General features: G+C 44.2%; 1 protein-coding gene across 2 annotated transcripts in view; it reads right to left on the bottom strand.

Annotated features, from left to right (window-relative positions):
- KIF19 (kinesin family member 19) overlaps positions 1–24,997 on the bottom strand; it is a 57,498-nt gene that overhangs the window by 6,995 nt on the left and 25,506 nt on the right. For both annotated transcript variants that reach the window (XM_027873152.1, XM_027873151.1), the window contains exons 3-10: positions 19,878–19,988; positions 19,094–19,181; positions 18,482–18,618; positions 16,190–16,315; positions 13,721–13,915; positions 7,925–8,071; positions 6,815–6,937; positions 3,276–3,441 (exon numbers count right to left, since the gene is read on the bottom strand). In XM_027873152.1, the coding sequence (XP_027728953.1) occupies positions 3,276–3,441; positions 6,815–6,937; positions 7,925–8,071; positions 13,721–13,915; positions 16,190–16,315; positions 18,482–18,618; positions 19,094–19,181; positions 19,878–19,988 (1,093 nt within the window). The remainder of the gene's footprint in view (positions 1–3,275; positions 3,442–6,814; positions 6,938–7,924; positions 8,072–13,720; positions 13,916–16,189; positions 16,316–18,481; positions 18,619–19,093; positions 19,182–19,877; positions 19,989–24,997) is intronic.

The raw sequence follows: 24,997 nt of genomic DNA on the forward strand, positions 1-24,997 counted from the left end.
CTCACTCCCTACACACCTGGAGCCTCCTTGTCCCTTCTCAAGCCATGCCCCTTTCCTGTCTGCCTCACAATTCACAAGAAGCCTTTCTCCATTAACTAACATGGTAACTCCCACTACTCCCACCCCTGCCCAGCCCTCCCAGTCTCCCAGCTTCTCCATCCCTATGGTAACACTCCAGGTGGACCTTGCACAGCCCTCCCTCACTTAAATCCAATTCATTTGCAAGTCATGGCATCATCTTCCTGATATCATGGTCCTCTTCAAGAACTAACAAAGGGACCTTAGGACAGCTCTAATTTATTACAGCTTTATGTGTCCCTGTGGTTTGTGGCTCGGGTATTTTTCAAATGTAGTGTCTCCTTTCTCCTCTCTCTTATCATGTCACACACACACAGTAGAAAGAGCACTGGGTTGGCAGTCAGAAGATATGGTTTTGAATCTTGGCTCTGCTACCTACTACCTGGATGGTCTTGGAAAGTCATCCTCCACCCCCCAACCCTCATTTCCTAATCTATGAAAGGAGAGGGTTGGATCTTTCTGTAAGGTAAAAGTCACAGGTTCAAATCCCAATTCTATCATTTCCCTGCCCTAGCCCCAGACTCCAAGCTGTTTGTCCTGGACACCAGAGTTGCTAAGTGTGGCTCAGAGATGGACCTCAGAGGCCTAATAATAATAATAATAATAATAATAATAATAATAATAATACTGATAATAACTAACCTTTATGTAGTACTTACCATGTGCCAGGCACTGTGCTAAATGCTTTAAAATTGTTATCTCATTTGGTCCTCACAACAACTCTGGTGTGTGTGTGTGTGTGTGTGTGTTTGTGTATGTGCCATTATCTCCATTTTACAGATGAGAAAACTGAGGCAAACAGAGATTAAGTAACTTGCTCAGAGTCACACAGCTTGTAAGTATCTGAGGCTGGATTTGAAGTCAGATCTTCCTGATTCCAGGACCTGTATCAGAACAGGAATCCCCTTATCAATAGTACCAACTAATGGTTATCCAGACTCCTTTTGAAGCCCTTCCAATAACAGGGAACCCATCGATTCCATTTTGAGCCCCCTCCAAAGAGAGGTAGCCATGATGTATCAGATAGAGAGCTGGCCTCCAAGCCAGGAAGACCTGAGTTTGAGGTGAACTTTTGAGACATACTAGCTATGAGATGCTGGGCTTGTCACTGAACCTCTCAGGGCTGTAGGCGACTTGCTAAGACTATAAGTCAGAGAAGGTGCAACCTGCATTGTTAGAGGGAGGTCCCTCATCTGGGAATTCCTTACATCATTGAAGTCACAGGTCTAGCCTCCATCCCTCTTCCAATTTTTAAGCCCAAATCTGGGCTTTTTGTAATTTCTAACCCCACTGCTCCTTGTGATTGCCTCTGGGGCCAATCATAACAAATTTAATCCTTTTTCTATTGGGTAACCCTTTAATGGCTGAAGACAGCTGTCATGTTCCTCCTAAAACGTTTCTTCTCTAGGCTAAATATCTGGGGTCCCTTTTTTTGAGGAGTAGAAGGGAGTGGAATTTCCTTATATCCTCAGCACTTAGCATAGTCCCTGGCATTCTGACTGGTTGTTTCCAAATGATCCTTATGGGTTATAGTCTTCAGTGCTCTTCCCATTCTGGTTGCCCGCCTCTGGACACAATGCCCTCTGCTGGCATTCTCCAGATGTGGTCTGACCAAGGCTGTGGGAGTATCCCCACCTTGTCCTGAATTCGATGCTTCTATAGCCCAAGACCAAGCAGGATTTGTGGTTATCCCTTGCAAAGCACTTTATACATATTGTCTGACTTGATAATATGCTTTACAAACTGTAAAAACATTACCACATTATTATTGTTGTCGTTATTCCTAATACCCATATAGGATGTCAAGCACATGTTCTACTTTGACCCTTTCCAACTCCCACATTAGGAATTTGCTCTGATGGTACTTTTCCCTAGGTAAGGCAGTAGAGAGACTTTAACTCATATTAAGCTTAGAGTCTACTTTGAAAAACTCTCAGACATTTTTTTTTTCCATAGGAACTGCTTCATCCCCTATATGCACAGTTGATTTTCTGAGCCCCAGGATATGTCCTTACATTAATCCTATTAAATCTTATTAGAGCTTGACTCACTTCTTAGCCTTCCGAACCCTTTCTGGATCCTGAGTCCATCATCCAACGTCAGCTGACCCTACCAGTTTTGTGGCATCGATTTATGGCATGTTATCTTTATCTTCATCCAAGTGTAACCTCTCAAGATTGGAAGTTATTTAACTACTCAGGACCCATAAAATGAGGGAGTTGGGCTAAATGATCTCTACTTTCCTTCTGTTCTGCCTCTGACAGTCTATGATTCTTGAACACCTAAGAAAGGGCTTTGGCTTAGCACTCCATCACATATATACAGATGCTTCTGTATCCATATCCATATCCAGATGAATCTGGAACTAGATGAGATCCGGGTTCAGATTCTGCTTTGGGCAGTTAGGAATCATCAAGTCACCTAACCTCTGAGTTGAATACTCCTGCTACTACTACTACTGCTACTGCTGCTGCTGTTGCTACTACTACTTCTAGCTAACCTTTATATGATGTTAAAGGTTTGCAAAGTCTTTATGCAAATATCTCGTTTTATCCTCATGACAAGTCTGGGAGGTAGGTGCTATTATTATTCCCAATTTAAAGACAAGGAAAATGAGGCAAATTGAGGTTGATTGACTTGCTCAGGGTCACAAAGTATATGAGGTAGGATTCAATTAAGGTCTTCCTAATTCTAAATCTTATAATGCTAATAAATCCTCTAATGCTAAAAATAATAATAATAATCCTACAATGCTACTAAATGCCAATAAATCCGCTAATGCTAATAATAATAATAATAATCCTATACTGCTAATAAATCCTCTAATGCTCTATCCACTGGGCCACCTGGCTGTGTGGTTTCACTTTCTGCATCTGTAAAATGGGAACAATAATCTCTGTGGTACCTAACCACAGGGTAGTTGTGGGGACCAAATGAGATAATGATTCGATGTGTTTTGAAGACCCTGAAGCTCTATGAAAAAGACAGCTTTATTATTGTCATCATTATCCATACCGAATAATGGCAATACCTGGCCATGATAGAAAGGAAAAGCTTAGCTAGGAAGTAACTGTCTTTGGGGTGGCATGTGCCCCTCTGTCAAGGGGCTCCCCAAGAGCTACACTTAACCCAGACTACTGATAGATGATTAAAGATAACCAAAGGACAGTATCACCCTCATACCTCTAGGTACCCACCTTGGATCTGGCGAATGTCTCCCTGCTCACAGGGGCTTCGGCCATGGCCCCGCCCACCCCGCCCATCAATCTTGCACTTGAGGCGCTGAATCTCGCTGCGCAGGTCAGAGATGATGCTGGTGTACTGAGCAATGTGGTATGAGACATTCAGCAGGTTCTGTTTCACCTGGGGGCGGTGGGAGGAGAAGTAAGAGACAAGGGGTGGTAGGAGCTGTCAGAACCAATTTTGCCTCTTCCCTCTCCTTTGTCCTCCATAGCCAATGGGTCGACAAGCCCTGCTGATTCTTTCTGTCTAATGACTCTTGAATTTCACCTGGGTTGTAGTGCTGCACTTGGGAGTCAGGCTCTGATCTTTATCAGCTGAATGATCCTGAGTGAGTGAGTTCATGTCTCTGATCCTCCACTTATTCATTTGTAATGAGTAAGAGTAGATAGATAGCACTTTAACTCTTACTGTAACAGTAAGAGTAGATAGCACTTTAAGGTTCCAAAGCACTTTATATACGCTAGTTCCCTTATTGGAATTTAGCCTTCTTGAGGGTAGGGATTGTGCCTTATATACACTTAAATCTTTCCATGCCATGATGTGAACTTCTACTCCTCACTCTCTCTCACCCTACTGACACTCAATCAGTCGCCAAATCTTGTCTTTTCTACTTCCATGACATTTCTGGTATATATTTCCTCCTCTCCTAGACACACAAATTTAGAGCCATCTCCGCTCCAAATGTTCATATGGACTATTTGTGTCCGACCTGTGGTAGAGCCTTCTGAGCTCCTATTGGTCTGATCAGCCACAGTCAGACACACTTTACCTTGATGCCAACATAGTGATGTCATTTTGGTCATTTTCAAGAATGAAGGACAACAACCATCTCTTCCTTTCTACCCTCATGGGCACCACACTAATTTAGGTCCTCATTACATCTCCCCTGGACTACTGCCGTAGCTTCCTATTTGGACTCCCTGACTTAAGCCTCTGTCCATGCTCCAGTCTATCCTCCACACAGCTTCCAAAATGATTTTTCCTAAACTGTAGGAATGATCATGTCATATCCCTGATCAATAAACTCTAGTGGCTCTTTATTGCCTGTAGTACCAAATATAAACTCTGTCTGGCACTTAAGGCTTTTTACAATTTGATGCCAACCTATCTTTCTGGCCTCATTATGTATCTCCTTTCTAGTTTTCTCAAACTTTACTACCCTCCTCATACTTTGTGATAAGCTCTACCCATTATTCCATACCCTGAACACTTTTCATCCTGCTTCCATGCTTTTTTTTTTGGTGAGGCAATCAGGGTTAAGTGACTTGCTCAGGGTCACACAGCTAGTAAGTGTCAAGTGTCTGAGGTTGGATTTGAACTCAGGTCCTCCTGACTCCAAGGACAGAGCTCTATCCACTGCACCACCTAGCTGCCCCTTGCTTCCATGCTGTTGCCCTCACTTCTCTCATGCCTGGAATGCACTTCTTCCTTGCCTCTGCCTCTTGGAATCGTGGATTTATCTCAAGATTCAGCTCAGGTGTCAGCTTCTGCATGATACCTTTCCTGGGCCCTAGGTGCTAATTCTCTCCTTCCTAAAACTACTTTGTATTCATTTTATATATATGGTGGACGTGTCACTCCTCCATTAGAAGGGAAGATCCTTGAGGGCAGGGACTATTTCACTTTTGTCTGTGGATCCTTAGAGATAAGTCGAGTGCCTGGCATATAATAACAGATACTTGTTGATTGATTGGCTCGTAGTACATAATCAACCAATCAACAAGTATTTAATAAGCATCCGTGCTTCTGTGCTAGGCATTGGGGATACAAATACAAAAGTGAGACAATTCTCGACCCCGAGGAGCTTAAATTCTTTTTTTTTTTTTTTTGGCTAGGCAATGGGGTTAAGTGACTTGCCCAGGGTCACACAGCTAATAAGTGTCAAGTGTCTGAGGCTAGATTTGAACTCAGATGCTCCTGACTCCAAGGCCAAGATCCACTGTGCCACCTAGCTGCCCCTATCTGGAATTTATTTATTTATTTATTTAGTTGTGCTTACATTCTAATAGGGGCATATAACATTCACAGAGAAATACATAGAGGATATATACAAAAGAAGTACTCAATGATTTGGCAAGGAGCCAGTAACCAACAACTGGAGAATCAGGAAAGATTTCCTGAAGGAGAGCAAGGAGTTCTAAGAGGAAGGAGTGAAGGAGGAGAACATTCTAGGGACGGGAAACAGGCAGTGAGAGGCATTGGAATGTTGGGTCCGGAGAATGGCAACTGGGCCAGTCTGGCTGTGGTATAGAATGGGTAACAGGGAGTGATGGAAAATCTACCTGGAAAGATGGGCTGCAGCCATACCGTGAAAAGGCTCTAAATACCATACAGAGCATATTGCATTTTGTCCTAAGGGCGAAGGGAAGTCACTGAAGCTTCTTGAGCAGGGGAGTAATGTCTATGCTTTAGTACTATGAATTAATTTGTTAGCTGTGTGGATGATTGATTAGAAAGGAGAGACACCAGATTGTTGTTCAGTCATGTCTGACTCTTCATGACCCCATTTGGGGTTTTCTTGGCAAAGATACTTCCATTTCCTTCTCCAGCTCATTTTTACAAATGAGGAAACAGAGGCAAACGGGGTGAAATGACTTGCCCAGGGTCTCACAGCTAGTAAGTCTGTGAGATCAGATTTGAACTCAGGTCTTTCTGACTCCAGGCTCAGAGCTCTCTACCCATTGTGCCATCTAGCTGTGCCAAGAGAATGGATACAGGGCAGTGAATCAGGAAACTGTTGTAATTGTCCAAGAGAGAGGTGATGAGTGCCTTGACCACTGGTGGTTCAAATAGAGAGAAGTGAACGAATATGAGAGGAGGTGAAATCAGCAAGCAAGACTTGATGACTTTAAATATTGGGGAGGGGTGTGTGTGTGTGTGTGAAGGAGAGTAAAGAATCAAGGATGACTCCTAGGTTGTGAACGTGAATGATTTGAAGAATGGTGGTATCATGGTCAGAAATGAGAAAGTTAGGAGAAGGGTTTGAGTTTAGAGGTGAAGATAATGAGATCTATTTTGTATATGCTGAGTTTGAGATGCCCATAGGACTTTCAGGTGGAGATTTCAAACAGGTAGCTGGAGATGCAAGACTGAGAGCTGGAAATATAGATGTAGGAGTCATCTACATAGAGATGACATTGGACTCCAAGGTGAGCTGATGAGATCACCAAGAGAGGGAACATGGAGAAGAAACACAAGCTTTATACAGTAAATATTTGTAGTAGAGGGAAGGAAACAAGGAAGGAATGATGAGAGAAAGAGAATCAGTGGTGAATGGAAGCACCGATCACTAACTTCTGAGAAATATCCATGGAGTATGGCTGAAAGAGTGGGGAAGAATAAGATTAGATCCAAGGACTGGGGATGGTACTGAAGAGGCAGTGGCTGATAACAGGGATATTCAGCAGGAAGAGGAGTGGCCAGGCAGGTCAATGGGTCAGGGAACATAAGCAAGGAACTTGACCTTGGGAATGGTTAAGTGGCTGTATCTCACCCTGGTCTTGATATTCTTGGCTCGGCCAGCATAAGTGAGGGTGTTTCGGGACTCTTCGAATGCACTGCTTGCAGGGCTGATGTGGGCAATCATCACTGTCCTACTGTTGCCCCCAAGGGAATCCTACATAAAGGGTGAAGGAGAGGACCTGGTTAGCTGGACAACCATTGCATCTTATCGTATCTTGCCAGATGTGAGCAAGCACCTAGGCCTGGGTTTCTCCACTGTGGGAATCTCAATCCCTGCCACTCCCTATCTCCCCCTGGCTCCCACTACTATATAGCCTGAAGTATTTATCAAACTTATCAATCCTCTACCGAGAGCTTTAAAATCAGCTCCTTTGCTACAGAAGTAGCCAAACCAGCTCTACTCTAAGACCTTTGGACTCCCCTGGCCTCTACCTCCTTCCTCCTTTCTTTCTCCTCCTTCTAGCCCAAGTTCTTAAATGAAAATTTCTTTCTTTTTTAATTGACTGACTATATGGTTAAGCAGTGACCTTTGTAGAAAGTAGAATGTTAATTTAAAAAAAAAACTACAACTCCTCCACTTTGGGCATCTGATCCCCCATCTAGAAAATGAGAAAGTTGGACTAGGAAATCCCTAACAACCCTTTCAGCTCTGAATTCTATGATCTTGTGATTATCTTTCCTGGGCCATAAGGTGTACCATTGTCTTTAGGAATCTGGGCTGGGCTTGAGATTTCTTGGGTATAGGGACTTCCCAGATGAAGAAATCACCTCTAGTAATGTAGATTGGCACCTTCTTTGTGACTTTTAGTATTAATGAGTTGTCTAGAGCACTGAGAGGTCAAGTAATTTGCTCAGGGTCAGATAGCCAGTCATGGTCAGACTGGAACTTGGTGGGACTTGAGCCTAGTTCTCCCTGGCTCTGAGGCTCTCTGTACACTACGCCATACTGCCCCTCTGTAGTTCTCCTTGTAACTTCTAAAAAGTACCTTAAAATGCCCTGTGTGTTATGAATGAGCAAACCACTAACAATGATAGCAATGGGATTCAGAGTTTCCTTTGACACAACACAGCATCTTCTATAGACTGGCTCCTGACCCTCCAGCTCCCTGCCACTCACGCCTCATTTGGCTTTTGCTAGTACCTTGAGAAGCCGGGTGAGTTTGCTGTCTCTGTAGTTAATATACTTATTATTCCCCTTGTCGCTGAGAGCGTTGATGCAGTTGCCCAAGGCCAGCAGGGATCTGTTGATGTGGGCACCCTCCTTCATGCGCTGTCCACGGTTCTGAGTCTGAGGGTCAAGGACACAAGAGTTGGTTGGGGTGTGGTAGAGGGGCTGAGCCTCTAGGGAGTGGCCTACAGACAGTAAAGGTTGGTGATATAACCAAGCATTTGATTTTTCCACTAGTGCACTAATGTTCAACCATGAACGAATCCCTTCAGTTCCCTGGACCTCAGTTTCCTTTCCTGGAACACAGAAGATAACAATCTCTATGTTACCAACCTGATAGGGTTGTCATGAAGATAAAGTGAGGTCACCTCCACACATGATGAAGCATCAGAGGGAGACTCGATAATGTCAGGAAGACCCGAGCTCAAATCTGACCTCAGACATTTACTAACTAAGCGACCTGGGCAAATCACTTCACCTCTGTCTCCAGCTTCTTCATCTGTAAAATGGCAATAATAATAGCACCTATCATCCAGGGATGTTAAGAGGTTCAAATGAGATAATGTCTGTAAACCTTTGTAAACCTTAATGCGCCATATAAATGCTGGCTATTGGTATTATTACTGTTACCATCAGGTTCTCTTTTCTAATGGGGTTTGTGTAGAAACGACCCTGGGACAAGTTGCTCTCCTGCTATTATTTCTGAATGTTCAGTATTCCAAAGGTTATTGTCCAGATGCATAAAATAATTGCTTTTTGTAGTTGAATAAAAATATGAGGATATAAGCTCATCCACCATTGGCTGCCTGAAAGCATCCCACAGTCCAGTAGCAGACAGGACTACAGCCATAATATATGTATCTCACCTTGTACCTATGTGATTTTGGTCTCCTTGTCCAGGTCTCTATATCTTGAAAGTTTTTGGTTTCATGTAGCTTAGGGATTACTATGAGCATTTTGGATGGTGGCATAATAGATAGAATTGATATAATGCTTTAAGGTTAGAAAAGTACTTTACATATGTATTATCTCAACAATCCCCGCAGCAACTTTGTGAGGTAGATTCTATCATTATCTCCATTTTTGCAGATGAGGAAACTGAGGCAGGCAGTGGGGAAGTGACTTACCCAGGGTCACGTAGCTAGTAAATGTCTGAGGCAGTATATGAATTCAGACAATCCTACTCCAAGTCTAGTATCCACTGTGCCACCAGCCTTTAAAATGATCTTAAGTTTTTGTGAATTGGTGTTATGTCTAGGCAATTTGGGGCAACAATTCATTCTGTGATAATGGTCTAGTTCCAGTACAGTTTATTGGTTGAGTTTTCTGGGATATTTGGAGGTCTATATTTGTAGTATTGGGATTTGTTATTTTGTTACAGTCCACAAAAGATAATAGTGAGCTTCTGATCATTTTAGCCAGCAGGTAAGTATTCAGTGGATACTACGTGTTTATAGCTAGCTATACGATCTCCACTGCTCCCCTGCATGATTGACATTTATAACTAAGTCCAGGCTCCTTAAGGATGACCTTTCTGTAGTTTCTGGTGGCAATGACCTGGTCCTGAATTGCTGTGATAATCTCCTCTGTTTCCATAAACAAGTCTTGTGATAGCCATTTGTTCAACACTTTTCTGTTGACATATTGTTGGTTGAGTTCACATGGATGTCCATTAATAAGATTATTAATGGCCAGTTATTATTAATCATCACCATAACATATGCCAAAAAGTCCCAGGGTATAAAGAACAACTTACTGTTATCATTAAATAAACTGCCTGAAAACACAGCAGCATTTATACTATCTTTGCCAATTAATGCAAAGCCTTTGTCTCAGTACCACAGTCAAGACTTACCCATGATCTGCAAACACATAGACCAGACCCGAGAATTTTTTTTTGTTTTGTTTTGTTTTTAGGCAATTAGGGTTAAGTGACTTGCCCAGGGTCACACAGCTAGTAAGTGTCAAGTGTTTAGTCTGAGGCCGGATTTGAACTGAGGTCCTCCTGACTTCAGGGCCAGTGCTCTATCCACTGCACCATCTAGCTGCCCCGAAAATTGTTTTTAATTTAAAACACTTCAACCACCACAATCATATCAAGAACAATTCATATGAAACATGACATTTTAAAAGAACATTTAAACTCAGCATATTTGTTTGTTTTTCTTTCTTTCTCTCTCTCTCATTCTTTCTTTCCTTCTTTTTTCATTGAGGCAATCAGGGTTAAGTGACTTGCCCAAGGTCACACAGCTAGTGAGTGTCTGAGGCTGGATTTGACCATAGGTCCTCCTGACTCCAGGGCTGGTACATCACCTAGTTTCCCCTTTACCTCGCTTTCATCTCTTCTAAAGAATATGAATATTATTTTAATATTAATGATTTAACAATATCATATTAACAATATAATGATTACATTAATAATAAAATAATATTAATATTAATTAAAGAAGGAGTCGAATGTTGGAAGCACATAGCACTCCTCTCTCTGTATCTCTCTTTCTCTCTCTCTGTAATAATCAGGGTTAAGGGTTTTGCCCAAGGTCACACTGCTAGTAAGTGTCAAGCATCTGAGGCCGGATTTGAACTCCGGTTCTCCTGACTCCAAGTGAGAGCTCTATCCACTGTGCCACCTAGCTACCATTAAGGCAGATACTTCTGCAAAGTTGTGCAGGTATTGGCATTACTATTGTTCTATTTAAGCAAATTAAAAAAAAAATCTAAACTTTGCCTGTGGAATTTTGTCTTTTGTTTCATGATAACTATAAAAAATGGCAAATAATACCTCCCACAGTTGTTGTGAGGATCAAATAAGACATTTGTCAGGTACTCGGCAAACCTTAAAGCACTATGGAAATACTAGCTATTATTATTATTATTATTAAATATACATAGTATTTGAGTCAGAGAATTCAAATTAACAGAAGGAAGCTGCCCATTTGAATCTTTTCCCAGTGTTTATATATTAATACTTGGTGTCTGACAGACTTAGGCTAAACTGCAGAGTATGAAGACCTTCCACAGACTAAAACATCTTATTAATCATTTGATGTACATGGACGACATTCCAGTATATGGATCTACCAAAAGAAATATTAGACAGCTCCTTCATTCTGTGGAATATTTCTCCAGTGATATCAAATTATCTTTTGGTTTTGATAAGTATGAAATTCTTAATATACATCAAGGAAAAATAAAGACTGAAGACTTCAAGCTTGACCAAATATCTTGGTCTCCTCCAGGCAGGATATGTCAAGCATAAAATTATGCTGAATATGTTAAATGACTTATAGACACCTTGAAAGCAAAGCTAAATGGAAGAATATGTTTAAAGCAATCCTAAAGTGCCAGTTTTATTGTACAGCTTTAGAGCTATAAAGTGAACACTAACAAATGTGAAAAGTATCCTCGCAAAAACCCATATGATATTAAGGAAACGCAACGCCCATGGCTCTAAGGCAACTATGAGAAGATTAAGTTTTCCTTATCAAAAAAAGGAGAAAGAATATTGATAAGCATTCTTGTTCAGCCATTTTTCAGTCCTGTCTGACTTTTTGTAACCCCTTTTGGGGTTTTCTTGGCCAAGATACTGGAGTGGTTTGCCATTTCCTTCTCCAGTTCATTTGACAGATAAGGAAACTGAGACAACATGATTACATGAGTTGCCCAGGGTCATACAGCTAGTAAGTGTCTGAGGCCACATTTGAACTCAGGAAAAGGAATCTTCCTAACTCCAGGCTTGGCACTCTGAGCACTGTGGTACCACCTAGCTACCCTAACATTAACCTATAAAAATTCGAGAACAACTTTTGTTTTTTAAGGCAATCAGGGTTAAGTGGCTATCTGAGGCTGGATTTAGAACTCAGGTCCTCCCAACTCCAGGGCTGGTGCTCTATCCACTGCACCATCTGGCTGCCCCAAGAACAGCTTTTAAAATAGATATCACCATACCAAATACTTACTTGCCAAGTTGCAAAGAATGGAAAAAGTTTTCAAAAGACAGAGATCTCCTGGAGAAGACTGGGGGAGAGAATGAAGTCATGGCTTCCCCTTATCCTGGCTGCTATTAGAGCTGTACCAAGGATACTTTTGGGGAGCCTACAGAGCCAGGGGCAGGAAGGGGCAAATCTTAGCCCTTTTTGTGTCCAGGACCCCTTTGTAAATTTGGTCAAACCCATGAATCCCTTCTCAAAAGAACGTTTTATTTTGTTTGTTTGTTTTTCAATCCATAATTGAAATAAATGCCAAATTCTAGTGAGAGGTTAATGAAAACAAAGAAACAATGAAAAACAAAAAATAACGAAAACAAAATTTTGGTTTTTTTTCCAAGTTCATAGACCCACCCTGAAATTGATGCAGGTTAAGAAACCAGGCTAGAGGGTGAGCTCACTTCCTAATACTGTTATTCGAGTGCAACGAGCAGTTATTCCATCTACCCGTGCAAGAGGTCAGAGAATATGAAAATAAAGGGGGAAAGAACAAGGTAGTGACTCGTCTCAGGGCTATTTCTATCTGAACTCACGGGGAAAAAAAGTAGAATGCTGATGACGACAGCTAGATGATGATCACCCCCACCCCCACCACCATGATGATGATGATGATGACGATGATGATGATGATGAGGATGAGGATAACATCACCCCCGACTCAAGTCACCCTGCAATAACGACGTGGGCTACCCAACTTGCTTTTTTAAAACTGTAAATGGGAGAAAACAAGGCATAGTCACTGACTTGGAGCACTAGATGGCACTCCAAACTACAGGAAATCTAAGGAGGAGGAAGGGGAGGAAGGCAAGCTGCCATTGGGGCAGGGGAGTGGGATGGTGGTGCAGGGCCACATGTGGCCCTCTAGGTCCTCAAGTTATGTGGCCTCGAGGCCACAGGTTCCCCACCCATGCTCTAGACTGAAGAAAATGATGTGAAAATAGGAATAATGCAGATTAAAATTAAATGTGTCTTTTTTTTTTCTTTTTGAGAGCCAGTTGTTAAACGTTCACACCCCTGGACTCCCTCCACCTATTCCTCCCCTTACAATAAGCTTTCTTCAGGGCCTACCTTTCCCCAGACCACGCAGAGGAGGCTGCCCTATCTCCCACAGCTCCTTCCACCACAGTCATCAGTCATCTAAGTGGCTTCCCTCCCATCATCTAAGCAACTCCAGAAATTCTAGCTCCTCCAGGAAGCTTCCACTGCCACCCTGTCCAAACATGAAACTCTAACAATTCTCCCCCATCCTCCTCTGTACTCTCTCTGGCATTGTCTACAATGTCATCACTTACTCCTCAGGCCTTGTCTAGATTTCCTCTGTGTTTACCTACATCAGGTGGTCTGCCCTAAGACTTTAAGTCTCTTAACAATGTTGGGTCTGGGTCTAAGTGGCTTATTCTACGTGCCAGTGGAAAAGATTGAGCTTCTTGATAAATGACAATGATGGTGAGTGAAGTGAAATATTATTTTTAATTTTCCTTTCTACTGGGTAAGTACAACTTGGAGCCTCCTCCCAGGAGAGTGGCTTTTTTTTGGGGGGGGGGAGGCAATTGGGGTTAAATGACTGGCACAGGGTCACACATCTAATAAGTGCCAAGTGTCAGAGTCAGATTTGAACTCAGGTCCTCCTGACTCCAGGGCCAGTGCTCTATCCACTGTGCCACATAGCTGCCCACGAGAGCGGCTTTTCTGAAGGCAGGCTTATCCCTACCCCCATGCCACGGACAGCCATTGCTCCCACTTCTTCCCATCCACTTTTCCCACCTCCTGCTCATCCCCTCACCTGGGATGCCCGCTCTGAGCCAGCCAGATCTATCATGAAGAGGCGGCCCAGCCGCACCTCTTGCATGACATTCTTGACCCGGCTCCTTTGGCGCACGGTCACTTGGAGTATGGCGTGGGACCGGGAAGATGTCTGGTTGGCGGCCGTAGGCTCCTGGGTCCTCTGCTTGTTCCCTTTCATTAGAAGCTGCATGATCTGGAGATGAAGAGGGATGGGGAGTTGGGAGAAGCAAAGGTCTCAGACTTCTGACCCACTCTGGCAAACCCTCCAAGGCAAGGAAAGTTTCCCTAGCTGGTCCTCACCTCCCGTCTCGTAGGCACCTGGTGTGCAGAGGGCCCTGTGCTGGGGGCTGGAGCTGATGTAAGATTAGGGAAGACAGTCTCTGCCCCCGTCGATCTTATTAAGAATTCACAGACTAACAGTAGGGACGGAGGACACGTGTGATGTTGGTGGGAAATGTCCTGAATTTGTAGTCGGCGGTGCTGGGTTCAAATCCCAGCTCTGCCATTTGCTAAATGTCTGACCTTTAGCAAGTCAGCCTCTCTGGGCCTCACTCTCTGACACTATAAGATGAAGGTGTTGGACTATATGACCTCTAGAGTCCATTCCAGCTATGGTAACAACAACAACAACAATAATATAGCATTAATATCGTGCTTTAAAGTTTACAAAGAATGATACAAATATATTTGATATGTTTATATATATATTTGATCCTTAGAACAACCCTGTAAGGTAGAGGCTATTTTTATCCCCATTTTATAGATGAGGAAACTGAGGCTTCAAGAGGTATTATAACAATAACAATAATAATGATAACTAGTGTTTGCACAGAGCTTTAAGGTTTGCAAAGTGTTTACAAATATCTCATTTTCCACAACAACTCTGGGAGGTTGGCAGTACAATTATCTCCATTCTGCAAATGAGGAAACTGAGTCAGATAGAGGTAGGTTAAGTGACTTGCCCAGGGTCACACAGCTAGTAAGCATATGAGGCAGATCTATGAATTTGTGACTTATGATCCTATGAGCCCAAAGGGGGCATTCACCACAAAGCTTAGCGGAGGGCCTGCATGGTGGCCATATTCTTACATAATCCCTCAGGTTCTGAATGTATAAAATGAGGGGGTTGGGTGAAATGCTCTCAAAGGTCCCTCTTCCTGTACTGAGTCTTATGCTCCTACGGGTCCTATGAGGATCCCACAGATGTGCAGAACTCATAGAGAGGCTCCAAAGAGAACCTCCAAGATGGAAGAGAACAAACAGGAATGGGTTGGAAGGGACAGAGCAACTGGCATTTCTCAGGCCAAAGAAGAGAAGTTGATAAAGGACACAAGGATAAAAATAATGTAAACGGAAAGAATGATAAAATAGACCAAATACTATATAATGTAATTACAATGTCCAAGGTTAGCCCCCAGAGAAGAGTTGAGAAAATGCACCTTTCTCCCTTTACTGAAAGGGTGGTGGACTAGGGGTGTAAAATACTGCATACACTGTCAGTCATGGTCAGCTGATGTATTGCTTGGCTTTACCCAACTGTTTTTTTTTTCCTCTTTTAAATCTTTTGTTAGAAGGCCTGGCTCCCTGGGAAGGGGAGAAGGGGGTGTAATAAATTTGGAAATGAATGATTGAATAGCTTATAGGCTCATTGAGCTAGAGCTAGTCCAATCCCCTCAACTTACAGATGAGGAAACTGAGTCCCAGAGAGATTCAATGACTTGCTGAAAATCATACAGGAAGCAAGTGAAGAGTCGGGATTTGAATTCAGGTCCTTTGAACTCAAATCCAGCATCCTTTTCCATAGAACCATGCTGTCTCTCAACAAAAAGCAATAACTTCAGGGGGAAAAGAAAGAAACTTAAGGGGACACTTAAATGGGAGGAGGTGAAGTAGGAAAGATCCCTAGTCTGAGAATGAGAATGAGATTTGTATTTGAGTTCTGACTGCTGGCTCTGATAATCTGTATAATCTTAAGCCATCAAAAACCCAAAGGCTTATTTTATTTTATTTTATTTTATTTTATCTTACTTTATTTTGAGGGGGATGCAATTGGGGTTAAGTGACTTATCCAGGGTCACACATCTAGTAAGTGTCTGAGGCCACATTTGAACTCAGGCCGTTGTGACTCAAGGGTTGGCGCTCTATCCACTGTGCCACCTCACTGTCTCAGCTTTTTTTTTTTCCTCTTAAAAATATCTATTTATAACATGGGAAAACTATTTGCTTCTTCACCTTTTTCCTGGGGATCCCTGTGAGGCTTGGATCAGAGAAGAGATGTTAGAATTTTCTGGAAGTAAGGAAGACATAGAAAGCCAAGATTCCCCTTATGTAGATACCCCAGCCCTGGCTAGGTTTCTGCACAGCTGCCTCAAGCACCAGACACCAGACCATCCTACCAGGCAGCAACTTCCCAGGATCCCTTGACCCGAGGGAGTGAGCCTTCCTTTTCTCTCTGCCAAAAACTTACCTCTTTGGCATTGATGGTGGAAACCTCAGTGATCCCAGCCACCTGGATCACCCCCTTCGAGTCCTCTCTCAACTCTAGGTACCCCAGGGAAGGGTTCAGTAGATCCCTAATCATTTCGTTGTAGATCTGATAGCAGGAAGGAGAGAATATTGGAAGAATGAGGTCAGACAACAAAGGCAGGAACCAGGGTTCTCATCACCCCTCAGATGAGAGGAGAAACACCTGAACTGGAATCAATCAATCAACAAGTACTTATTAAGCACCTACTACACCAAGCACTGTGCTAGGTGATGGGATTTCAAGTACCAAGAATAAAGGGACAGATTTCCAAAGGAGCTTCATGGGTCCTTGGCATTCCAAGGAAGTATATTATTCATGATGGAGATAGGGGATCAGTAGACTGAGGAGAGGGACAGATGGTAATATTGGGATGCCCTTCCCAGAGCTACCTGGGCACATCCCCAGGAGGCTGGATCCCTAGACAAGGTATCTGTGGTCCTGGCCATAGCCACTCTCTTCTTCTTGGGAAAATGTGAATGGCACAGGTTTCCACCCAGATCCCTGGGCATCTATTCAATGGGGAGAGGTTCTCTGCCACCTCTAGCAAAGATGATCTGAACAAGAAAGACCCTGCCAAGGACTAGGGTCACCCAAGGGAAAATCTAACAGCTCATTGCTACATTTATGGGTTACTCTTTGCCTCCCCTCCTACCATTCTCTCTCTTTTTTTGGGTGGGGGGAGGCAATTGGGGTTAAGTGACTTGCCCAGAGTCACACAGCTAGTGAGTGTTATGTGTCTAAGGCTGGATTTGAACTCAGGTCCTCCTGACTCCAGGGCTGGTGCTCTATCCACTGCACCACCTAGCTGTTCCCCTCTCCCCCCATTCTCATTCTGTGAGCAAACACTGTACTAGCCAGCATAAACAGGTGACAGATCTAGCTTGCTGTCTTTCCTGCCCTAATAATAATAGCTTACATTCATATAGTGCTTACTATGTGCTTGGCACTGTGCTAAGCACTTTATGATGATTATCTTATTAGATCCTGGAAAGATGGTGCTATTATTATCTCCATTTACAGATGAGGAAACTGAGTCATACAGAAGTTAAGTGACTTGACCAAGGTCACACAGCTAGTGTCTGAGGTCTTCCTGACTCCAAGCCCAGCACTGGCTGCCTCATAAAGATCACCTAATAAAGAAAGGACCAGGACTGTACTAGAGGTGTTGGGAAGCCAGGTAAGTAGAGCTGAGTAATTTTTGCACCTGGTGCCAGGAGTACAAAACATGCCCAGGACAAATGACATGAAACACATCCTCAAATCCACTATTTAAGAACAAGTCAGTCGTCAGGAGTGACAGAGACTCCAGGATGAGGATGGGCTGAAAGGAGTTCACTTGGGGTGCTACTGCCAAGTGGAAAAAGATTCCACTTGATTGCTTCCTATTTTAATTATTCTTGCTACCTAGGTACTAAGCTCAGTTGTTTCTAAGCTGATGTCAGTGTCCTCTAAATTGTGGAACCCTGTGTCAAAGCCCCCATCACCCCTCCTTAGTTACACTCGTCCTCATTTCCAGCTCTACAGAGCAGTCACAGCTCACCTGTTCTCAGCAATGACTCTCATATTCCTCTTTGCATACATCATACTGCTCTATTAATCCCATCACCACATGCCCACAATAGAGGAAGATAGTGCCAGGTATACTAGGCATGTGGACACACCCCCACACATGTGTGATACTGCTATACATAGACACACTTGGGTAAATGGCCCACATTTAACTAGCCATCCAAATTAAGTCACAGTTGGTTTCTGGAGAGAAAAAAGATATGTTGACTCCTTTCATTAAAAGATAAGTAGTGCTTCCAAGGAATGGTTTGGGGGTCAGGGGGTCAGTAGATAATGTTAGATATCATTGTGCCCTGGTAATTTCCATACTTATTTAAAAGGCCACTATATTTGCTAAAGTTTGCATTCACTCCAGGTGGGAGAGGGGGAAAGGAAAGGACAGCAGGGACATTGGGAACTGATATCTGGCTTAGCATCTCCCAGGGCAATGGGGCATGTCCCTGGGGCCTGTGCACTTCACACTTGCCCTGGTTCTATTCTTTCAAAGCAAGAGCCTGTCAGAATGAAGGGGGAAGTAGGAACAGTTGTTTGTCCATACTCCTGGAAACTGCATTGGGACATAGGCTGGGATGCGTTCAAGAGATTTTCCTACCCTTCTTACGGGCCAATCAGTGCCTTACCCCTACTCAAAATTCCAAGTATGGCCCCACTAGGATGACCTACCTCTAGGTAAGACATGGACACCTCATATTCCATGTCATCACTGGTCTCCTCAATGGCACAGAATAGGTCGTTGAGGGTCCGAACGTAGATTCCAGGCTCACGGTCAGTGCCCAGCATGGTGTACGTTTTCCCACAGCCTAGAGGCAGGAAAGGACAGTAGGTGAGCAGGGGTTATAGGGCATGTGACATTGCTGGAGAGGGCCACACCTGGAAGACTTCTCCCCAGGGACAACTCCCTCCTGTCCTTGCTCTGACGGCCCTATCTGTCGGGCAAGCACCCTGTCCCTTTTTGGGGAGGGGTCATTGAGAGGCTATTGAAAGGCAAAGGTGTAGGCCCCTCTTAGATCCATGTGGGTGGGAGAAAGAGGGGTTTTCTGGGATGAGGCGGCTCTGGGTGAAGATGGGGGTGGGACATGGCGCTCATGATGAGTTAGGCTTACATTTGGCCAAGCCATTCCTGTGATAGTGAAGTGGGGTGGTCCTATAAAACTCTTGCTTATGGGAGTTGGCTGACCTCCATGTTGGGGGTTCAGGCGGGCTGAAAAGGGGGGCTCTTTTGGTTTTGGACAGGACTGGGGAGGCAGAAACCAAGTGCTAAGTCAGCCAGCTCACCAGTGGGGCCATAGGCAAAGACAGTGGCGTTGTAGCCAGAGATGACCCCTTCAATGAGGCTCTTCGTGGTGGCTTGGTAAACCATCTCCTGCAAGGAAAGGGAAATTGGGGGTGTGAGGGGTTCAGGAGGCAGAACATGCCCAGCTCCCCACTGTAGAAAGCAGTTTCTGTTTCTGGGTCCTGCCTAGCCTGAGATTGTGGAGAATGCCTAGACCCTGGAGAGGTGACACTGAGGAGGTGAGGAAAGAGTCTCTTTATTTTCAATTCATTAGGGATGCCAGCTTGGAACAGAACTCAGGACACCAGCTGGCTCCTCCAGACTTCTCCTGGCCCCCTGCCCAGCTGTTGCCTTATAACAGATACCAGGGATATCCTGAAGGTGAGCCAGGTGGTGGTATCCCCAGGAGAGCATCAATTTTCTCAGGTCATCCTACCATCTGGGTTAATCTAGTGGAGTCTCTCAGAACGGAACCAGATGTGGGTCCCACAGCACTTGCTGGCATTCGTGGTTGTTGAGTGGAGGTGTATGTATGTATGTATGTATGTATGTATGTATGTATGCATGCATGTAATGGTCTGTGAATGAGCATGCCACATAGAAATACATGTGAACATGCACATGTGCATGAGTGAAGAAAACCACACCCTCTCCAAATAAGGACTGAAGCAGTTTCTAATAGCTGTCTACAAAGACCCAGGTCTGAGTGATGGCCTCTCGGGGACAAATATAGACCCTTTCTTTATTTTGGTCCTATGTTAGTGTCTCCCATCCCTGGCCCCTCACCTGAGTGGCAGTGAAGTCAAAGGCCACATCAAATAAGTAGGACTTCTCCCGGGATCTGTGGGCTCGGAGAATGTCATCTGGATCCTCCATTGGGTCCATCAGAACCACCATCTGCAAAAACCCCAGAGGTTGTCTGGAAGGAGCCACCGAGAGCTGGTGGGGGTCCTGTGGCCAATGTGTCAGGAATTGGCACCTCCTTATTTCTGGGGCAGGCTAGGGAATCACTGGGCAGCTAGGTGGCACAGAGGATAGAGTGTCAAGCCTAGAGTCAGGAAGACCGGAGTTCAAATCTGGCTTCAGACACTGACTAGCTGTGTGATCTTAGGCAAGTCACTTAACCCTGCTTGCCTTGGTTTCTTCATCTGTAAAATGAACTAGAGAAGGAAATGGCAAAAATCACTCCAGTATTTTTGCCAAGAAAACACCAAATGGGATCATGAAGAGTCAGACGTGATTGAAATGACTGAACAACAACAATAAGGGAATAACTAGATTGGACAGCTGGTGGGGGGATGGGGGGGGTAATGGTGAAGTAGGCAGGAGCTAGGGAAAAGGGGCCAGAAGCTGGGTAGGAGCATTTCTTAGAGGGCAGTGAGAGAGCGAATTGGGTTTCCCTAAGTTTCTCTTGGACTACTACATCTCTATACAATTTCTCACATTTAAACAAAAGAAAAAAGTGAAGCAGGGAATTTTTTCAATGTATGGTACTTTTTCAAATTACTTCCTTATCTATGATCTCATCTTAATTTCTCAAAATTGTGATTCCTACCAACTTTTTGTTTACCTTCTGGACCACCTGCTTATCCCTAGAGAATCTGTTCTAGGGTTGTTCACACCCTCAGAGTAAGAAAAAGTTGGGAAGAGAGGAAGGTAGTTGAGGGCCAGGTTTGGGGTGGGGAAGGCTCCATTCCTTTGCTCCCTGGGGCCCATCCTCACTCTCTGTCCTTAGCTCACAGATTCTAAGGTTGTATTTGTTTTACAGGACAGACTCTGACACCATTAACGTCCACTTCATGCTGGATGAGACACACACATGAAAGCAATACAAGAACATACACAAAGGTGTTATAAAAAGAAGCACAGATTAGGCAAGTAATGCTGGCATCCCAGGCTCCCTGCCCAGGTAGCATTGCCATGGAAATGAGAAACTCCAACAGATGCTATCCCAGAATTCACCAGTTTGGGACATCTCTTTGGACTTGTCTTTGAAGATTTCTGGGAAGAAAGCACTGGTGGAAAAGAATTCAATCACCCATAACGTGTCCTGAAGAAGATAGTGCCACTGGTGGGGTTGAACCTTGTCTGATGTCTACAGCAGAGGTCTTATGTCCCTTTTCCCAGGACCCTAGTAGGATACTTCAATAGAACTGGCACTGGGAACTGATGGAGTACTTCTAACAAGGTCCTTCCTCTCTCTCTCTCTCTCTCCCTCTCTCTCTGTGTGTGTCTCTGTCTCTGTCTCTCTGTCTCTCTCTCTCTCTCCATCAGCAGAGGATGAGGCAAGAGAAGGCTGCCCACTGGCTGTAGCCAAAGTAGCCAGTTTTGTTGTCTTCTGATTGAGTCCACCTCTCCCCCTTCTATTGTCATGTATATCCTATAGCTGATTATTAACAATGAAAATCTGGTGGCTGCCAATTCCTTTTCTGATATGATTGATGCTGGTTCAGGTAGAGATTTGGGAAGAAGTTATGACCCCTTTAGAGAGGCAGGAGAAACAACCTTGCTTCAGCTCAGGTTAAGGCATACAGGGGAGGAACAGACCCTAGTCCCATTTGGAAGTCTGCATGAAAGAAAGATCTACTAACATCATATGCCTTGGAAAGTGCAAGATTCCAATAAACAGGAGAATCTATAAGCAGAGAGTCACAATTATGTATGTGTGTGTGTGTGTGTGTGTGTGTGTGTGTGTTCAGTTGTTTTCAGTCCTGCCTGATTCTTCGTGATCCCATCTGGGGTTTTCTTGGCAAAGATACTGGAGTGGTTTGCCATTTCCTTCTCCAGTTCATTTGACAGATGAGGAAACTGAGGCAAACAAGGTGAAAGACTTGTCAAAGTTTGCCTTTCTAATATGTATGTGTGTATGTGTATAGATATGTGCGCGTGCACACACATACTTATTACACATGTGTATATACACACATGTGTGTATATATGTATGTATATACACATACATACATAGAGATAGATAACCTCTAAACCAAGTCCATGTATTACCAGCCTCCTGTACAGTGATTGTGCTCCGTGAATCTGGTGCTGCCCTTCATAGTCAGTCAGTCAATAAGCATTTATTAAGGGCCTGCTATATACCATGCACTGTGCTAAGTGCTAGGGATACAAAGAAAGGCAAATGACAGTTCATCCTCTCAAGGACCTTTCAGTCTAATGGGGTAAATGGTACCATGAAATACCACATATATACCACTTACCCCTTCCTTGTGTTTTTCTCCTAGAAAAATTAAGTTTTAGGTAGACTTTGGAAGGAAGGGAGGAGAGAGAGGACAGTAACCTGATCCTCGTATCAGTATCACAGTGACTAGATAAGGTACCCAAATGTTAGTGTTGTTATATTACTTCACTTGCGGCTGAAATTCAGGCCTATAGCAAACCCAGGCCCCTTCCCAGTGACCATCTCAGGTGGTTCTTCTGAGATGAAGCCCAGGCCTGCCCTGCCTCTCCCTGATGAGGTGAGGTGGCTGGCACCTCTAAGAGCGGATCTATGCCCAGGAGCTGGCTTAGCTCTCCAGGGCTCTGGCTGGGGCACAATTAATGGGGATAATAAGTGTCTGGCCTGCTGTACTTGAGTTGTAATGAGCCTGCCAGATAGCTTCCTGAGGGTGTGTGACTACTGAAGGGAGACCTGGGCCTCTCCCAGCACCTCAGGCTTGCCCTTCCCTACCTCAGTCCCTTCCTGAGTCCTGCTCTACCCTGCATCTTGCTCATCGATGAGAGCTAGATAGCAGCAGCAGCCCTTCCCCTCATTGTCATGCCCACAAACACACATCCTGGGGCCCTAATTCTGTGCTGTTTTTCCTTTTCCCATCCTGTTGCTGTTCAGTGATTTTTCAGTCATGTCTGGCTCTTAGTGACCCCATTTGCGGTTTTCTTGGCAAAGATACTGGAGTGGTTTGTCATTTCCTTTTCCAGCTCATTTTACAGATGAGGAAACTGAGACAAACAAGGTTAGGTGACTTGCCCAGAGTCACACTGCTAAGTGCCTGAGGCCAGATTTGAATTTGGGAAGATGAGTCTTCCTGACTCCTGGCCTGGCATTCTATCCACTGCAACACCCCAACCCCGTGCCTCTAAAAAAGACAGAGTGGCGATGGGAGGGAGTGTTGCCTGATTTTTTTTAAATCACAGCAATTATAATAGTCCAGAGAAAGAGTTGAGCCCCTGTTGTGTATAAGCAACCCCAGAACCTGCTCCTTTGAGGCCACATGTGGCTTTCTAGGCCCTTGGGTATGGCCTTTTCACTGAGTCCAAGTTTTACAAAACAAATCCTTTTATTAAGGGGATTTGTTCTGTAAAGTTTGGATTCTGTCAAAGGGCCGCACTTGAGGACCTAGAAGGCCACATGTGGCCTTGAGGTCACAAACACAAATATGTGTTTGTGTCTTTGTATAGAGAGAGAGAAGAGAAGAGGAGAAAGTGAGAGAGAAGGAAAGAGGAGAGGAGAGGAGAGGAGAGGAGAGGAGAGAAGAGAAGAGAAGACAAGAGAAGAGAAGAGAAGAGAAGAGAGGAGAGAGGGAGAGAGGGGGAGGCAAGGAGAGCAGAGGAAAGGAAAGGAGAGAGGAGGGGAGGGGAGAGAGAGAAGAAGAAGAAGAAGAAGAAGAAGAAGAAGAAGAAGAAGAAGAAGAAGAAGAAGAAGAAGAAGAAGAAGAAGAAGAAGAAGAAGAAGAAGAAGAAGAAGAAAGGAAAGGTGAGAGGGGAGGGAGGGAGAGAGAAGAGAAGAGGAGAAGAGAGGAGAGACAGGAGAGTTGTCTCCATGTTGTTTCCATTAGGACATTAGGTCTCCACCCCTGGTAGTGTGTACTGGGTACAGGGAGGATAGGAGGATTCAATTCCATTGAGCAGGTTTGTTAAACACTTATTCTATCAGGCATTAGAATAAGGGCTGTGGGGGAAAACGAAAGTCCTTTCTCTCAAGGAGTTCACAGTCTTTTGGGGGACATCAAGGCTCATATAACAGAGAGAAAGTAATAGAGAAGGGACTCCCAAGGAAGGAAGTCAGCTGAAGGTCACTACCCTCTGAGGCTCCTAGGCCAGCGATCTTAACTGTGTTTCTGTCAATGGTCAGCTCTGGCAGTCTGGTGAAGCCCATGGACCCCCTCCTCAGAAGAATGTTTTTAAATGCATAAAATATATGGGATTATAGAAGAATCCACTTATTTTGAAATAAAGATGTATTTTTCCTCTTATTCAAGTTTACCATCTCCGTGAAATCCAACCAGGGCTATGATTAAGAATCCCTGTCCTAGCTCAATTCCAAGACAAAAGAACATACATGAAAAAGCCTTAAGAACCCTTGAAAATGCAACACAGAAAAAAAATGCAAATTGATTAAGGATTGCTGTAGGCAGGTGTGTTTGGCCTCAGGCTCAACCAGGGAAGGCTTCCAGCAAGAGATAAATGTTAAGTTTCCATCCTTTCCCAGTGGCTGACTCCCACAGAGAGCTCTAGAGAGCATAGAGAGGATGAGACAGTGGAGCAGACTGTGAGATAGCCAGAATGTGGGATTGGGAGGCAAGACTCCTGAAGAACTCTCAGCCTCCATCTCAGGCTGCAAAGAGCCTGGTCTGCCCTGCCTCCATCACGCTTCAACTGCACATCGTGGCTTCCCTGGCTTCCTTCAAGACTCAGCTCAAATCCCACATCGTATGAGATGCCTTTCCTGCTCCCTCCCCCCACCCCAAGCCGGTCCTTTCCCTCTAAGGCTATCTCCTATTTACACTGTATATATATTTCACATATATATGTATGTGTATGTGTTTGTGTCTTTGTATAGAGAGAAAGAGAGAGAGAAGAGAAGAGGAGAAAGGGAGAGAGAAGGAAAGAGGGGAGGGGAAGGGAGGGGAGGAGAGGAGAGGAGAGGAGAGGAGAGGAGAGGAGAGGAGAGGAGA

This window comes from Vombatus ursinus, unplaced genomic scaffold, assembly GCF_900497805.2.
Source record: "Vombatus ursinus unplaced genomic scaffold, bare-nosed wombat genome assembly UNPS02014801.1, whole genome shotgun sequence".
Lineage (NCBI taxonomy): Eukaryota > Metazoa > Chordata > Mammalia > Diprotodontia > Vombatidae > Vombatus > Vombatus ursinus.